This window comes from Canis lupus, chromosome 7 (assembly GCF_003254725.2).
Source record: "Canis lupus dingo isolate Sandy chromosome 7, ASM325472v2, whole genome shotgun sequence".
In the NCBI taxonomy this organism is placed as follows: domain Eukaryota; kingdom Metazoa; phylum Chordata; class Mammalia; order Carnivora; family Canidae; genus Canis; species Canis lupus.
The window spans coordinates 72,980,409-72,999,141 of NC_064249.1; the positions used below are offsets into that span (position 1 = coordinate 72,980,409).

General features: G+C 40.2%; 1 protein-coding gene across 20 annotated transcripts in view; it reads left to right on the forward strand.

Moving 5' to 3' along the window:
* The window catches only part of ARHGAP28 (Rho GTPase activating protein 28), a 258,329-nt gene that overhangs the window by 199,860 nt on the left and 39,736 nt on the right, over positions 1–18,733 (forward strand). For all 20 annotated transcript variants that reach the window (XM_049112917.1, XM_049112916.1, XM_049112912.1 and 17 more), the window contains 5 exons: positions 1,761–1,845; positions 10,464–10,606; positions 13,143–13,308; positions 13,414–13,505; positions 15,910–15,987. In XM_049112917.1, the coding sequence (XP_048968874.1) occupies positions 1,761–1,845; positions 10,464–10,606; positions 13,143–13,308; positions 13,414–13,505; positions 15,910–15,987 (564 nt within the window). The remainder of the gene's footprint in view (positions 1–1,760; positions 1,846–10,463; positions 10,607–13,142; positions 13,309–13,413; positions 13,506–15,909; positions 15,988–18,733) is intronic.

Below are 18,733 nucleotides of genomic sequence, written 5' to 3' on the forward strand. Positions count from 1 at the left end.
CAGCAGATGGACACTTCTCTACTTCACAGCTTACGGAATTGACATTTAGTAAGCTTAAGCATCCCAAACCATCAGTTTCATCCTGTAGATAAATGTCTCTAGGTTTTCAAGAGTTGTCTCCCATAGGTGAGTTATTTCAAAGTTCGAGAAAGCTTTTTTTTTTTTTTTTAAACTTGAGAAGATTACTGAAACGTGGTCCATATCATTTTAAAGATTTTAGTGTATAGGTAATCTTTATTCTGTAGTTTAGTTTTTAGGGCTACCAAAAATCTGATTGACAATGAATTGTATGGCTCTAGACCTTTTCGTGTCTTTTCATTCTTCTACCAATTATAGTAATTGGAAATCTGTGTTTAATAATTGACATGTATTTACTTGATTTTTTACACAATCAGGAGTGTGTCATATCCTTTGAAATAAAATCGGAAAAAGAGAACACAAGGCTCAGAATTTGAGACTCCTTTGTATAATTTGTAACATATGATAAAGGATCTTTCATGAAGCAGATGTTCAGTTATTACTAAATAAATATGAGAATAAAAGAAGCAACATCAGACTCAGGAAAAATGAACAGACATTATATTGAGTAGTACATAAAAGATTTCTGATTGAATAGCAGTTTTTCATCATCACACATTCATAGATAATAACTCCCACATTAACATTAATACTGACAGAAATGGCAGGATTTGTGTATCAATTTTTTACTAATACCCTCCAGACTTGAGCAGTTGACTAGCTTCATGGGGCTTTACAAAGATACTCAACTTCTGGGGCACCTGGGGGGCTCAGTGAGTTAAGCATCTACCTTCTGCTCAGGTCATGATCCCAGGGTCCTGGGTTTGAACCAGCGGGGAGTCTGCTTTGCCATCTGCCCCTCCCCCCACTCATGCATGGTGTGTCTCTGTCTCTCTCTATCTCTATCTCTATCTCTATCTCTATCTTTGTCTCCCTCAAATAAATAAAATCTTTTTTTAAAAAAAGAAAAGACATTCAACTTCTTATAATATTGGAGGGGAGGACAGTGCTTTGGCAGTATCTTGGTAAAGAAAGTAACAAATTAGAAACTGAACTAGAAAACATTTTAAAGTTTTTGGTAGTCATGATCACTCTGTATTTTGTCATGGAGGAGTCAATATGTTAATTTTAAAAAATAGCCAACCCTCATACTGTGCTCAGTGTGTATCAGATATTGCTTATTGTGATTTAAACAGGATAAGCCATTTAAAATTCCTAATACCTCTTCATATGTTCTATTATCATCATCATTTTACAGATTAGGAGATTAAACAATAGCAAACTCGAGTGACTTGCTCAAAGTCACACAGTAAGAACCTGGACTAGAATCCCAGCAGTCTTGCCCCACAGTCCTTTCCATTAGCCATCTAGCTATGTCATCACCTGGGATTTAAGACCAACACGTGTGCCCACCACATCAAGAATAACACTGTAATTGTCAAACCATGTGACATCAAGCATTTAATTTTTACGTTTGAGGAGGGGTATGAGCAGCAAATTCTCAAGAGCTAAGAAGACACAGTTGCCTTGACATAAGTTCTCCATTGAGAAACTTGTGTGAGCTATACAGGTTTGGACTGAACACAGGAACAGAAAATCAGGTGCAGGCCCAGTATGAAATCAAGAATGGCTTTGTGTGAAAAGAACTTTTGTAACCTGCAGAATATAAATCAGATTGAAATGTGGGGTGGCCTGTATTTATGTGGTAAAATGTCTTGTGTTCATCTTCCCTTGTTTCACAGTCTATACTTGAGACTATTCCAGCTCTACCAGTTCATTCCAATGGATCTCCAGACCCTGGACAGTCAGTTCAGAATGCAGTGAGTGGTGAGTGACACATCCTTCTATATTGAACTTACACTGTATCTTCTTGCGTTTGTTCTAGCACTCAGTAAAGTTAACAGTGATTTTGTTAAGGCAAAATGTGTGGTTTTTTTTTCCTATTTTGATTTTATCACTCCAGCACTCACTCCCTGCCAGCTCCAAACACCCCATTCTATCGCACCAGACAAAATTAATTGAGCCAAATTGGAAGCAGAATCTTTTTCTCCTTCACTGCCATCACATCATTTAGAAACTACTCACTTGGGGAGTGTCTTTGATTTAAGGTCTTTTTCACAAGTAATCTGGATCTGCTTAATAGTTGCAAATGGACCAGAAGTAGGACACTTCCAAAACTCTCTGCTAATGCTCAAGTGTATACAGCACCACAGCAGCTCTTAGTGTGTGTACAAGGCTACAGGGTTAGCTTTTAACTGGGCCTCTTTCACTTGAGTGTTGGGTGTGCTACATGGGCTCAGTATGGAACCCGAAATCCTCCTTATAGGAACTAGGCTCTTACAAGGCCCTACTTTGGTGATTCTCTGAGCTTTTTCCTAAGTATGTGCCACTTCTCATTTACAACATAACTTCATGCTTTCAGCATTAGCTTCAAAATCCAAATAAGCTGGGGTGATGAAAATGTTCTGATGTTTGTTACTCAGTTCAAATCATGCCACTAAAAGATAAATGTCTACTTGGAGTGGTTTATTGGTTTGGAACACTGTAATAATTGCACTCTGAAGAATCTGTCTATAGAGCCTTCAGAAGTTATTATTGAACACCTGGGTGGCTCAGTTGGTTGGGTATCTGACTTGATTTCAGCTCTGGTCATGATCTGGGGATTGTGGGGTTGAACCCCTACACTGGGTTCTGCATTCAGCAGGGAGTCTGCTTCCCTCCCTTCCTCTCCCTATGCCCCTTCCCCACTCAATGCACTCATGTGCTTCTACACTCTCTCTCTCTCTCTCAAATAAATCTTTACAAAAAAAAAAAAAACAGAGATAAGTAGAGTATTTTTAACAATCGGTTTTCTTCTTTAAATGCAAACCTCTGGGACGCCAGAGTGGCTTAGCGGTTGAGCATCTGCCTAGGGCTCAGGGCATCATCCTGGGCCCAGACCAAGTCCCACATAGGGCTCCTTGCGAGGAGCCTGCTTCTCCCTCCTCTGTGTCTCTGTCTCTCTGTGTGTGTCTCTCATGAATAAATAAATAAAATAAAATATTTTAAAAAATAAATAAATGCAAACCTCTGTATGATGAGTGAAAATCAAAACTCCCCCTTGGCCATCTCTTGTTTTTATTGCATCCATTTATTGTATTTTTGATTAGTATCTGTTAAAATTTTAAAATCTATTGATTTGCAAATTTCTCCACTTAATGTTTAATGTAAGATTAATTAGGTATTCTATTATTTCTTTTTGCTGTTCTTTTTTTAGTATTTGGTTTTCCTTTTTTTTTCTTTTTCAAAAAATTTTTATATAATAAATTTATTTTTTATTGGTGTTCAATTTGCCAACTTACAGAATAACACCCAGTGCTCATCCCGTCAAGTGCCCCCCCCAGTGCCCATCACCCATTAACCCCCACCCCCAGCCCTCCTCCCCTTCCACCACCCCTAGTTCGTTTCCCAGAGTTAGGAGTCTTTATCTTCTGTCTCCCTTTCTGATATTTCCCACACCCTTCTCCCTTCCCTTATATTCCCTTTCACTATTATTTATATTCCCCAAATGAATGAGAACATATAATGTTTGTGCTTCTCCGATTGACTTACTTCACTCAGCATAATACCCTCCAGTTCCATCCACGTTGAAACAAATGGTGGGTATTTGTCATTTCTAATGGCTGAGTAATATCCCATTGTATACATAAACCACATCTTCTTTATCCATTCATCTTTCGATGGACACCGAGGCTCCTACCACAGTTTGGCTATTGTGGACATTGCTGCTAGAAACATCAGGGTGCAGGTGCCCTGGCGTTTCACTGCATCTGTATCTTTGAGGTAAATCCCCAGCAGTGCAATTGCTGGGTCGTAGGGCAGATCTATTTTTAACTCTTTGAGGAACCTCCACACAGTTTTCCAGAGTGGCTGCACCATTTCACATTACCACCAACAGTGTGAGAGGGTTCCCCACATCCTCTCCAACATTTGTGGTTTCCTGCCTTGTTAATTTTCCCCATTCTCATTGGTGTGAGGTGGTATCTCATTGTGGTTTTGATTTGTATTTTCCTGATGGCAAGTGATGCAGAGCATGTTCTCATGTGTTTGTTGGCCATGTCTATGTCTTCCTCTGTGAGATTTCTGTTCATGTCTTTTGCCCATTTCATGATTGGATTCTTTGTTTCTTTGCTGTTGAGTTTAAGAAGTTCTTTATAGATCTTGGAAACTAGCCCTTTATCTGATATGTCATTTGCAAATATCTTCTCCCATTCTGTAGGTTGTCTTTGAGTTTTGTTGACTGTATCCTTTGCTGTGCAAAAGCTTCTTATCTTGATGAAGTCCCAATAGTTCATTTTTGCTTTTGTTTCTTTTGCCTTCGTGGATGTATCTTGCAAGAAGTTACTGTGGCCGAGTTCAAAAAGGGTGTTGCCTGTGTTCTCCTCTAGGATTTTGATGGAATCTGGTCTCACATTTAGATCTTTCATCCATTTTGAGTTTATCTTTGTGTATGGTGCAAGAGAGGGTCTAATTTCATTCTTCTGCATGTGGATGTCCAATTTTCCCAGCACCATTTATTGAAGAGACTGTCTTTCTTCCAGTGGATAGTCTTTCCTCCTTTATCGAATATTAGTTGACCATAAAGTTGAGGGTCCACTTCTGGGTTCTCTATTCTGTTCCATTGATCTATGCGTCTGTTTTTGTGCCAGTACCACACTGTCTTGATGACCACAGCTTTGTAGTACAACCTGAAATCTGGCATTGTGATGCCCCCAGCTATGGTTTTCTATTTTAATATTCCCCTGGCTATTCGGGGTCTTTTCTGATTCCACACAAATCTTAAAATAATTTGTTCTAACTCTCTGAAGAAAGTCCATGGTATTTTGATAGGGATTGCATTAAACGTGTAAATTGCCCTGGGTAACATTGACATTTTCACAATATTAATTCTGCCAATCCATGAGCATGGAATATTTTTCCATCTCTTTGTGTCTTCCTCAATTTCTTTCAGAAGTGTTCTGTAGTTTTTAGGGTATAGATCCTTTACCTCTTTGGTTAGGTTTATTCCTAGGTATCATTGTTAGTGTATAGAAATGCCACTGACTTCTGGGCATTGATTTTGTATCCTGCCACACTGCTGAATTTCTGTATGAGTTCTAGCAATCTTGGGGTGGAGGCTTTTGGGTTTTCTATGTAGAGTATCATGTCATCGGTAAAGAGGGAGAGTTTGACTTCTTCTTTGCCAATTTGAATGCCTTTAATGTCTTTTTGTTGTCTCATTGCTGAGGCTAGGACTTCTAGTACTATGTTGAATGGCAGTGGTGAGAGTGGACATCCCTGTCTTGTTCCTGATCTTAGGGGAAAGGCTCCAAGTGCTTCCCCATTGAGAATTATATTTGCTGTGGGCTTTTCATAGATGGCTTTAAAGATGTTGAGGAATGGGGATCCCTGGGTGGCGCAGCAGTTTAGCGCCTGCCTTTGGCCCAGGGCGCGATCCTGGAGACCCGGGATCGAATCCCATGTCGGGCTTCCTGTGCATGGAGCCTGCTTTTCCCTCTGCCTATGTCTCTGCCTCTCTCTCTCTCTCTCTCTCTCTCTCTGTGACTATCATAAATAAATAAAAATTTTAAAAAACTTTAAAAAGAAAGATGTTGAGGAATGTTCCCTCTATCCCTACACTCTGAAGAGTTTTGATCAGGAATGGATGCTGTATTTTGTCAAATGCTTTCTCTGCATCTATTGAGAGGATCATATGGTTCTTGGTTTTTCTCTTGCTGATATGATGAATCACATTGATTGTTTTATGGGTGTTGAACCAGCCTTGTGTCCTGGGAATAAATCCTACTTGGTCATGGTGAATAATTTTCTTAATGTACTATTGGATCCTATTGGCTGGTATCTTGTTGAGAATTTTTGCATCTATGTTCATCAGGGATATTGGTCTGTAATATACAGACCAATATGTATGGTGGGGTCTTTATCTGGTTTTGGAATTAAGGTGATGCTGGCCTCATAGAATGAATTTGGAAGTACTCCATCTCCTTCTATCTTTCCAAACAGGTTTAGTAGAATAGGTATGATTTCTTCTTTAAACGTTTGATAGAATTCCCCAGGGAAGCCATCTGGCCCTGGACTTTTGTGTCTTGGGAGGTTTTTGATGACTGCTTCAATTTCCTCCCTGGTTATTGGCCTATTCAGGTTTTCTATTTCTTCCTGTTCCAGTTTTGGTAGTTTGTGGCTTTCCAGGAATGCGTCCATTTCTTCCAGATTGCCTAATTTATTGGCGTATAGCTGTTCATAATATGTTTTTAAAATCGTTTGTATTTCCTTGGTGTTGGTAGTGATCTCTCTTTTCTCATTCATGATTTTATTAATTTGAGTCTTCTCTCTCTTCTTTTTAATAAGGCTGGCTAGTGGTTTTTCTATCTTATTAATTCTTTCAAAGAACCAACTCCTGGTTCTGTTGATCTGTTCCACAGTTCTTCTGGTCTCGATTTCATTGAGTTCTGCTCGAATCTTTATTAACTCTCTTATTCTGCTGGGTGTAGGATCTACTTGCTGTTTTTTCTCTAGCTCCTTTATGTGTAAGGTTAGCTTTTGTATTTGAGTTCTTTCCAGTTTTTGGATGGATCCTTGTATTGCAATGTATTTCCCCCTTAGGACTGCTTTTGCTGCATCCCAAGGTTTTTGAACAGTTGTATCTTCATTACCATTAGTTTCCATGAATCTTTTAATTATTCCTTAATTTCCTGGTTGACCCTTCCATCTTTTAGCGGATGGTCCTTAACCTCCACGTGTTTGAGGTCCTTCCAAACTTCTTGTTGTGATTTAGTTCTAATATCAAGGCATTATTGTCTGAGAATATGCAGGGGATGATCCCAATCTTTTGGTATCGTCAGACCCGATTTGTGACCCAGTATGTGGTCTATTCTGGAGAAAGTTCCATGTGCACTTGAGAAGAATGTGTATTCAGTTGAGTTTGGATGTAAAGTTCTGTAGATATCTGTGAAATCCATCTGGTCCAGTGTATCATTTAAAGCTCTCGTTTCTTTGGAGATGTTGTGTTTAGAAGACCTATCGAGGGTAGAAAGAGCTAGATTGAAGTCACCAAGTATAAGTGTATTATTATCTAAGTATGTCATAACTTTGGTTATTAATTGATCGATATATTTGGCAGCTCCCACATTTGGGGCATATATATTGAGGATTGTTAAGTCCTCTTGTTGGATAGATCCTTTAAGCATGATATAGTGTCCCTCTTCATCTCTCACTACAGTCTTCGGGGTAAATTTTAGTTTATCTGATATGAGGATGGCTACCCCTGCTTTCTTTTGAGGACCATCTGAATGGTAAATGGTTCTCCAACCTTTTATTTTCAGGCTGTAGGTGTCCTTCTGTCTAAAATGAGTCTCTTGTAGACAGCAAATAGATGGGTCCTGCTTTTTTATCCAGTCTGAAACCCTGTGCCTTTTGATGGGGTCATTAAGCCCGTTCACGTTCAGAGTTACTATTGAAAGGTATGAGTTTAGTGTCATCATGATATCTATTCAGTCCTTGTTTTTGTGGATTGTTCCACTGGACTTCTTAAAGGGGAATTTTAAGAGTCCCCCTTAAAATTTTTTGCAGAGCTGGTTTGGAGGTCACATATTCTTTCAGTTCCTGCCTGTCTTGGAAGCTCTTTCTCTCTCCTTCCATTTTGAATGAGAGCCTTGCTGGATAAAGTATTCTTGGTTGCATGTTCTTCTCATTTAGGACCCTGAATATATCCTGCCAGCCCTTTCTGGCCTGACAGGTCTCTGTGGAGAGGTCTGTTATTACCCTAATACTCCTCCCCATAAAAGTCAGGGATTTCTTGTCTCTTGCTGCTTTAAAGATCTTCTCTTCATCTTTGGAATTTGCAAGCTTAACTATTAAATGTCAAGGTGTTGAACGGTTTTTATTGATTTTAGAGGGGGATGTCTCTATTTCCTGGATCTGAATGCCTGTTTCCCTTCCCAGATTAGGAAAGTTTTCAGCTATGATTTGTTCAAATACATTTTCTGGCCCTCTGTCCCTTTCGGTGCCCTCGGGAACCCCAATTAAACGTAGGTTTTTCTTCCTCAGGCTGTCGTTTATTTCCCTTAATCTATCTTCATGGTCTTTTAATTGTTTGTCTCTTTTTTCCTCAGTTTCCCTCTTTGCCATCAACTTGTCTTCTATGTCACTCACTCGTTCTTCCACCTCATTAACCCTCATCGTTAGGACTTCTAGTTTGGATTGCATCCCATTCAATTGATTTTTAATTTCTGCCTGATTGGATCTAAATTCTGCAGTCATGAAGTCTCTTGAGTCCTTTATGCTTTTTTCTAGAGTCACCAGTAGCTGTATAATAGTGCTTCTGAATTGGCTTTCTGACATTGAATTGTAATCCAGATTTTGTAGCTCTGTGGGAGAGAGGACTGTTTCTGATTCTTTCTTTTGAGGTGAGGTTTTCCTTCTAGTCATTTTGCTCAGTGCAGAGTGGCCAAAAACAAGTTGTATTGGGAAAAGGAGAAAAAGAGAGGAGAGAAAAAAGGAAAGAAAAGAGAAAAAGAAAAAAGAGAAGAAAAAGAAAGAAAGGGGGGAAAAGGGTGGGGGAAGCAAACAGAAATCAAAAAGAAAAAAAAAAAACCACGGGGAGTATCTTCTGATTCTGTATACTTTAAGTCCGTTGACTTCCCCTGGAACTTGTCCGTCTAGTTGGTCTTCTGGGGGAGGGGCCTGTTGTGCTGATTTTCAGGTGTTAGCACTTGGGGGAGCTGCTGTGCCCCTGCCTGGTGCAGGGCTCAGTGGGGGTTGTTTACCCCGTGAGGCCCCAGGAGGAACAGCCGCAGTGGCGGGGCCAGCTCTGGAGCCCTGGAGTCAGCTCCCGCAGTACCTCCGGAGCTCTCCTCTGCAGGGCCTGGAGGCTCCGGGCGGGGCCGCTGATCTGCTCAGCTCGGGGCAGGAGCGTCCTCGCTGTCCTTGGTCCTCCCGGCCTCTGCCTGTCCCGGGGGGAGGCCGGATCCTGGGCTGTGTCCCGGCGCCCTGTGCTCCGGAGCCTGCACTGTTGGATTCACGCTCGCGGTGGCACAGCCCCCTTCGTGCGGAGCCTCAGCCCGAGCCCCCCCGAGCTCCTCCCGCTCCGCAGCCCCCTCCGCGGAGCCGCCGCCCGAGCCCCTCCGAGCTGCTCCGGGTCCAGCTGTGTGCGCTGCAGCCCTTAGGGAGCTCGGCGCACTCTCCCGGGGCGCAGGTGTCCGTTAGTGTCCCCGGGAGCCGGAGGGCATCCCCGCCCTCCTGGGTCCTGCTCTAACTCCCTGCAAGCCCCTTTCCGCCCGGGAAGATTGGTGCAGCTCGTGCTTCTCTGGTCCGGTGCTTTCCTGTCCTGGGGACACTCGCCCTGGCCTTAGCCCGGCTCCTCACGGGGCCCCTCCCCCTTGGATGCCTTTTGTTTCTTTAATTCTCTTTCCCCTGTCTTCCTACCTTGATAGAAGCACAAACTCTTCTCTCAGTAGCATTCCAGCTGTTCTCTCTTTAAATCTCAGGCTGAATTCATAGATTTTCAGGATGATTTGAAGGTTATCTAGGTAATTTGGTGGGGACAGGTAATTTGGGGACCCTACCCATCTTGCCCCTCCTCCCAGTATTTGGTTTTCCTTTAGATGAGTTCTCTTTTTTTGTAGTCAAGTTTTTGTTTTGTTTTGTTTTTTTAAACGCATATGAAAAGTTTTTCCAAGTAATGAGAAATGGTGGCAAACCAAATCTTAGTCAGAAATCAGAGTTTAGGATTACTCAAATGATTTCTGGATTCATTTGTTTTTGATCAAGGAATCTTAATTTCAAACTACCTCATGGAGAACATTGATGTGGGACATTTCTTGTCACCCATTTGGCTCTTTATTAATGAATATCATGCTAGGTCAGGTAACCAAATCAAATCATAAGAATTTGGATCAATTTACCTGAACAAACCTAACACTGAAGTCCAGATTTAATTCGAATGCATCCTAAGAGACAAACATCCCACAGTTTGGGAGAAAAAACAAGAGAAGTGATTTTAGGCAGGAATTCTGGGGGAGTTTTTTGCTCCTTCTCCCTCTGCCTTAAGCTTCTACTTCCCTAGGAACAGGGACATTGGGTTTAGGTGGACTTAACTGTAATATCATAAGAACATATAGAAGAAATACATCATTTGTGGGCTTTCCTCGAGTAATCCTCATTGCCTTTCATGAGAAAAAAATCTAAGATTAAAGATATCAGATGAAATAGAAAGTTTGTTTGGATAGTTATTATAGAAATTCATTCATACGGAAGTCCAGTGACCTCACATTATTGCTTAACTGAAATTGCCTGGGTGAGTCCAATGCTATTCCTTGGATGTAAACATTCTAACATGCTTATACTTTGTGCTTATTTTATAGTACATGATTTGATTTGGCATATAAAATATTATATATCCTTTTTTTTAGATGACAATTATCTGGAAAAAAACATTGTACCAGAAACTGAAGAGCTGTCCTTTGAAGTATCTTATTCAGAAATGGTTACAGAAGTTCCAAAAAGAAATAAATTTAAGAAGTCAGATTTTAAGAAAGAAGACTACGCTTTAACTGTACGTAAAACTTTTCATGATTATCCCAATAACTTCCTCTGACTTTTCTGTGGGACAAACTAGGATTTTTTTTTAATATGTATGTGTGGAGGAAGAGGGCAGGCATCAGTGTTGCATAACACCAGGGCATCATGGTTGTGCATTGCACAACCTACCTAGCTGTACCTGGCAGGACTGAGTTGAGGAAGAGTTCTAAAGGTATATACTTTAATACTGTTTTACAGAGGAAACAGGATTTCCTGAATGTGTGCTTTCATGTGCTTTATATCCTTACTTATAGGTTAATGCAGATTCTAACTATATACTAGCTTATGCCTCTAGAAGTCACATATCAGAGGGGCTACTGCAAAAAGTCACAGTCATTAAAATAAGAAGTGAGTACTTGCAGGACAGGCATTAAAAATTTATCAAATAGACTCAAGAATTTATAATATTATTACAAAATAGGCAAGTAGAGCTATATACTTCATTATCCTGAAAGCCTCAGAGTGTGTATGTATATATCTATATATCTGTATCTTTATATCCAAGATATTATATCCTGAAAGCCCACTAAAGAACTATATTACACTGATCTGTTGGCTGCTCAGTAAATGCATTTGTGAAGAGTTCATGATATAGAGCCCTGAATATTATGTGCTGATCAGAGCTGGAGGCATGATGACCAGCAGGGCTCAGGCAGATTCAGGGCTAAGGGAATGAGTCATATAAAAAGTGGCTGTCTTTGCCTAGGCAGCCTGGACCATTCCCAGACAACAGTCCCATGATGGAGGGGAACAAGAGGGCAGGGCAAGAACTGTATGGCTTTCTGAGTACTTTCTACCAACCTAGTGCTGTACTAGGTATCCTTGTTGTAATCACCCTGTGACTGCTCCCATTTTACAGCTAAGAAAACTGAGGCTCAAAGAAGCTGAGTAATTGATCCAAAGCCCCAAAGCAAGTAGGAGGCTGAAACAGGATTTAAACCTACATATGTCAAACTCCAAAACTTCTCTTGGCCCCTGAGCAGCCTCTATGTTGGAGGGCACAGAAGTGTTCTGGGGCAAAAGAGGGAATCCAATGGGACTCTGGTTTTAGGGGCATCCCTCTCAGTCTTTAGAGAGAGTCATCCAAGAGAGGATGCTGGCTCCCAGCTCCCTCATCCGGCTGTACCCTGCTGAGATTTGGGTCACCTGGGGTGCAGGTCGGCCTTCTGTGAAGAACTTTCTGTGAGATTTAGCAAGTGGTAATTACTCAGTGAATGATTGTGGTTCTTATCTCTGTTGTTGTTGCTATGTATTACTGTTATGTGAGGTTTTGGTCTCAGAAAGAAGGTAAAACAACTAAGTTTTTTATAGGATAAGATATGCCCCAAACCACATTCTACATTTTGTTGTTTCACTTTTAAAATACTTGAGGCTCCCAGGAGTAATTGCTGACTAAATGAATGAATGATTGAATGAGTAGATGATTTAAAAACCTCAAGAAAGCTCTAACTGAGGGAACTCCTATAGAGAATGTATAAAGCTTTATAATTGAAACAACTGGAATTTTTCTGCCTTGGCAATTTTATTCAATACCAGGATTTTTCAGAGCAAAGCATACTTGTTGATATTATATAAGAAAAATCTCTATCTTACAAAGTCTTTACATGTTATAGTCTTCACAATATTTCTGGATTGTTGAAGGGTTTTGTTATCATTTTATTTTTTTATTTTTTTAAAATATTTTGTTCATCTATTAGAGACACAGAGAGAGAGGCAGAGACACAGGCAGAGGGAGAAGCAGGCTCCATGCAGGGAGCCTGACGTGGGACTCAATCCCAGGACTCCAGGATCACGCCCTGGGCTGAAGGCGGTGCTAAACCACTGAGCCACCCGGGCTGCCCTGTTATCATTTTATTGTATTTTTGTTTCCTATTGTGGATATGGAGAATATAGCAATGTCATTGTCTGAAATGATAGTAGGATGATGTGGTACTTTCTATATCTTTATCTTTTTTAGAAATGCTTGGACTTTTATATCTGAATTTGATTTTTAAGTTAGAATAACTGTGCTGTTTCAGCAGAAATGTGCAATCACATTCAGTGGGGGAGATTAGTCTTTTAGAATATGCAGAAGAGAATAGATCATACCTGATTCAAGGACTAAGAGCCCCAAACCCCTGAAAAGATATGTCAGAAGCTCTTCTGGGAGCACTTAGCTATTGGGCCTTGTGTGCGTGTCATGTATACCCATGGTAGGTACATTCCATGTGGTGCCTGGGGCATCAGTTAACAACACAGGATGTTTCTTAGAAGAAGGACATTTTCATGGTTGTGACGACAGTGTTATAGTACATTCCAGATCACTCTTTTGTTTCTAATTTAGCACAGGAGTGTTCTGCAAACGTTCTGAAATCATTCATAATCTTTCTGTGATGCAACTTGCTCCTCAGAGATTTTTTATAAGCAACATGTTTTGCTATTCAGATTTAGAATGTCCAGGTGGTATTTGAATGAGGGAATAATAATTTTCCTTTGCCGTGAAAAGTAAATATCTTCAATATGTATTTTAGAAATTTATTGTCCAGAAAACCAGATTCGGCCTAACTGAAGCAGGAGATCTGTCTGCCGAAGATATGAAAAAAATCCGCCATCTCTCCCTGATTGAATTGACTGCCTTTTTCGATGCCTTTGGAATCCAGCTGAAAAGAAACAAAACTGAGAAAGTAAAAGGACGAGGTGGTTAAGACAGGTTTCTTCTGATTTTAGCTCTTTGATACACTGGAATAAGTTAGTGCTTTGCTGATTCTTTTTTCTTTCTTTCTTGCCCATTTTACAATGAAGACAATGGTATTTTTGGAGTTCCACTTACAGTTCTATTGGACAATGACCGAAAGAAAGACCCTGGAGTGAAGGTCCCATTGGTGTTACAAAAAGTGAGTGGAGTGTAAATGACTGAGGAAAAACTAGAGCCTCCTGCCTGCAGTTTGGAGTTATAAACCTGCTAATGAATTTTCTTATATATTTAAAGACACTGAAGCTCTCTTAGGACTCAGGCCCTGGGTGATTTTCAGCTTTCTTCCTGCATCCCCATAGCATCCCACAGTACTTGTAACCAGTTTGCCTTGCTGCAAACTTTTAGAGCCTATTACACGGTCTGACAGTAAAGCATCAGGTGATGAACACAGATGCTCTGTTGTATGGCTTCCTTCTGTTATATTTTTTCCAGTGTTTTCTAAAGGTTACTTACGTGTGTTACATGTTTGTGTTTGTATTTGATTATTCCCTGCAGAATACAAGATGACCATTAATTATCAGCTGTACATTTACTGATTATATAGGTATTTGCCTAGCTATATCACAGGTTGGGTGTTTTTAAATGTATATGTGCAATCATTCAAATGAATTTGGCTAACAAAGCTTAATAAAGCCTAAAATCCATTTTTCTGGTGGTTTTTCAGGTATCACTAGGAAGATAGAATATGTTTAGATAAAGAATAAGTTTGGTGGAAGGGGGTTTTAAAAATGATATTATCTGAATTATCATTTGTCAGTATCTGTGACCATCATCACTCAATCACTCAATAGCTGATTTGATTTTAAGTCATGTTTTTTTTTTTTTAAGTCATGTTTTTTATAGCCAACAATTTACACTGGTTTACTCAAGTATGCATTTATTCAACAGTGACATCCAGTGGCACATTTAAAATCCCAACCCCTAAACACAAAGCTTGTTGCATTTTAAATTGAGTTTTTAAGTAATTTAGAAAAATATTGACTGAGAAAACATATACTTACCTTATTCACAATAACAATGCTATGGTTCTTTACTGTGTACTCCCTAAACTTTGCTGCCAGTGCCGGAGACTGAGATACTTCTCAAGTCAGGTGATTGGTTGCTGCTGATGGAGATAGAGAATGGCAATCAAAGAGCCAGAGGGTGCTGGTGACATGCCAGTGTGCACAGGGGCATCTATAGGGTTCCTTCCCTGAGTAAGTGCCATCTATACCCTAGCATGGGTAGTCAGCACTTCGCAGCCTGAGGAGGTTGTGTGATCATTTCCCTTCTACTGATGAGGTTACTAAGGAGGAGAGTGAGATACCTTACCCTTGAGCCCACAGCCAGCTAGGAGGAAGGGCAAAGGCGAGCCCAGCCTATAGTGGTGACATGAAGATTTTCTTTTCCTTTCTTGAATTAGAACTAGAATCACTACTTCTGTCCTCTCTATAAAGGATGGAGTTTGAAGATAATGCATAAAAATCGAAGACTGAGGAGATTCAACACTTGGATTTATATTATTATGTAGCTGCAAAAACCTAGCATGGAATTTAGCAAATGGAAAGTGCATGGTAAATGCTAGTTCAACTAAATCTAGATTTATATCATCTTAGCAACTCAATACATGTTAGCTATTATTACTCTTGATATCAAGTACTCCTCATTGAAGACAGCTTAAGGTATTAATTCTTCCACTCCTATGGGAGAGTCTTTTTCTATGGACATATTTCCTTAGCCTAAATATCCATTTATCTCCCTACCTGTAAGAACTACCTTAGTTCAGTCACCCCCATTTCTTGAAGAGGAATTAAAGACTTCAAGAGGAGTATTCCTCTTGAAGAGGAGGACTTGAGCCTCCCCTTACCATGTGAACACAGGCAAGTCACTTACCCTCTCCATGCCTTAGTCTTCTCAGTATTTGGATGGGGATGTGATTAGCACCTGCCTTGTAGGATTAATGTGAAGATTAAATGAATTAATACATGGAAAAGTGCTGAGAAAGGGGCATCTGACACAATAAGTGCACAATAAATGTCGGGTTGTGTTATTACTACGTTAACAACATCATCATCATCATCAGTCATCATTATCATCATCATCATCATCATACCACCATGGGAACTCAGGAGGTATATAAACCTTTACAGTTTCTGCCTTCTTGGTCATATTTCTAGAATTCCTATAGTCTCTCAGCTGAAATGGTTCTAATAATAGTAAATTTAGAATCTTTTCCTATTGTTCCATCTGCAGAAAGAGATACATAGTAATCAGATCTTAACTTAGTCAAGTGGTGGTGTACTCTAGTGGTCAAGAACACAAACTTGAGAGACAGTGCCCTTACTTTTGAGGTTGATCCTGGGAATTGATAGAACAGTTCTCAGTCTCCTTTCATTTGCAAATTAGAAACTGTTGTTGACCTTGGAGGCAGTTGTGAACATTCAAATACCAGGAACGTACACATATGCTTGGTAATTTATTGATTGTTGTCACCATCATTGTCATTTCAGATGTTTGTAATTGTATGGAGGTATTCATTTTTATAATGTATCATTGCTTTCTAGTTTTTTGAGACAGTTGAGGAGTCAGGCCTGGAATCTGAAGGAATTTTTCGACTTTCAGGATGTACTGCCAAAGTCAAGGTACTGAACATTTTCTCTCTTTCTAATGGGAGATCTAGGCTAACTAGACCCAGTTCACACAGGTCCCAGAGATCAAGTCCTTTTTTGTTGCTGCTGATAGGACCACTTGACCCTATCTCGTGTTCTGGATGCCTATGATTAAATGTTGTTCTGTGATCCTGAGTTGTATATCCTTTTAAAACAACAACAATAAAAAACCAGCAACAGTGCAAGAACACACCAGCTCACCGTGAAAGACTGCTTCTTATCTTTAGTTTCGAAAAGTTGAAATTTTCCATCACTGTTTTCTGGGTTAAACACTTTAGTTTGCTATGTTCTTCCCAGTCATGGAATTTGCCAAGCCAATATTACGTGAGCCTTCATTTCCATTATCGGTTACTTCATATTTTTTTATGTACTTTTTTTTTGTTTGTTTAGAGCGGGAAGAGAGGGGCAAAAGGAGAGGGAGAGAGAATTTTAAGTAGGCTTTACACCCAGCGCAGAGCCCTATGCGGGGCTCGATCTCACGATCCTGAGTTCATGACCTGAGCTGAAATCAAGAGTCCAAAGCTTAATTGATTGAGCCACCTGGGTGCTCCTCATTATCAGTTGCTTTAAACTTAGAAACATTCTTTGGATGTCTTTTTAATGAAAGTCCTTATAAAAATATGTAGGAATGGATGTTAACACTAGAATAATCACTCAGCAGTTCCAAAGCCTAGTTGCATATAAGGTAAAGTTAATTTCTACATATAAAACCACCTGTGTAATGTGAGTCCTTTTACTTTGCCTTCCTACTTCTATGTAGTAGCAAACTCCACAGTGCCATAAAGGAGAGAATCAGTAAAAAGAAAAACTTTTCTCATAAATTTCCAGTTAGAGGGGATCCCTGGGTGGCTCAGCGGTTTGGTGCCTGCCTTTGGCCCAGGGCATGATCTTGGAGTCCTGGGATCGAGTCCCACATCAGGTTCCCTGCATGGAGCCTGCTTCTCCCTCTGCCTGTGTCTCTGCCTCTCTCTCTCTCTCTCTCTCTCTCTCTGTGTGTCTCTCATGAATAAATAAATAAAATCTTTAAATAAATAAATAAATAAATAAATAAATAAATAAATAAATTTCCAGTAAGATATCCCACTTTTTCACCCGGGGGGGGGGGGGCAGAGGGGGCATTACACTGAAGAGTCCCACTCTGCCCTTGGATCTCCCTGGCTGGTAGATGTGAGAACCTGAGCAGTTTTAAATAATCAGTCTCTGAAAAAAGAAGTCTCGAGATGAGGGGAAAATTAACTTAGTTGCAACGTGTAGAGGTAGAAGAGCATTTCTTCATTAATTCATTTTGGTACATGTCTTGGGAAATTCTATTTGTATCAGAAATCTCAGGGTTTTTATTTAGAAGTGTGATGAGATGTTTTTGTAAGTAGAAACTGAGAAATAAGCTGTGTCTATTGGAAGCTGTAGAAGGCATATTCTGAGATGGAGTCAGGAGTAGAAGAGTCAGTGTTTCTGAAGGGTGCAAAGGAAGAAGCCAGGCTGGTAAGGCTGTGCCTCACAGCAGATGCAGGGCTGATGCTGGCCCTGCCTGCCCTTCAGAGCACCCCCTCACCAGGCAGAGGGGCCAGGAATCAGCTTCCACAATGCACTCAGTCACTGCCCCAGCATCTTGTAAAGAAGGGGATGAGGCAGATGAGCAGTGCTAACTGCTAGCAGAGTTGGTGCCAGGAATCACCAATTATTTTATGCAGATAATTCATTTTATGAGGGAGATCTGAGCAGTGCACCACTTTGCCAATGACAGAAGGGCCGGGGCATTTGGAGAATTGTCACTTCCCTGGGAGTGGAGATTGCTAGATGCTGAAAGGCAAGAAAATTCCTAATGTTTCCTCAAGATTTATTCTTTCTGAATTGAGTCTGCTTTTTGTCTTAGATTCTTGTTGCTACAGTGGCTATATGTACCCTGAATCAGAGGATGAAAGTTGTCATATCTATAGAGTCAGAGAACCAAAATGAAGAAATGAAGCCAGAGAAACAAATTTCTTAGGCACAATTAGACTTCATTCTTCTAAACTTATCATTGGGAAGTGGTATTTGCAGACTCTTCCTGGCTCGTGTGTGTGTGTGTGTGTGTGTGTGTGTGTATAACATAATGGAGATTATTTAAAACTTTTTCTCAAAATAATCAAAAGGAGACAATATTTGTTGTGTGCATGAAGTTTGACTCCATAGCAGAAGTTACTTTTCTTTAGCTAATCTTTGACTGAAAAATGCTTACCCTAGGCTAATAATCCCTTCAGAATGTTCTTACAGGCCCATGTATTCTTGAACCACATTTTGGGAAAAGTCCCTTTTCCCCCCTAATCGGTTTTATGTAGTTTCAGCCTATTTATTCCATCTCTTATTAGTCTGAAAATGTAATCCAGATGTTTTCATGGTTTGAGCTCCAGGAAAACCAGTGTGAGAGAAATCTGGGCCAGCAAACAGAAATGAGGGAATATCATAGTTAGAAAGACATTGTAACTTGATATATTAAAGGGGTCTTTATTTCTCTTCTTTGTTCAAACTTTAAACCACTTTTGTAAGTTCTTCTGTTAGACTATTTTTTTTCTAGGAATGTGCTTGGGGAAAGATAGTTTAAAAAAAAAAACTCCATTCTAATTATCCTCCAATTGTGCCAAACGCATGACGCTAACACTAATGTATGATTATGAACAATCTTGTACTTTTGAGGCCTGGTGAGACTAACGGGGGCACAGCCCTGTGGGGAAGCTGCTAG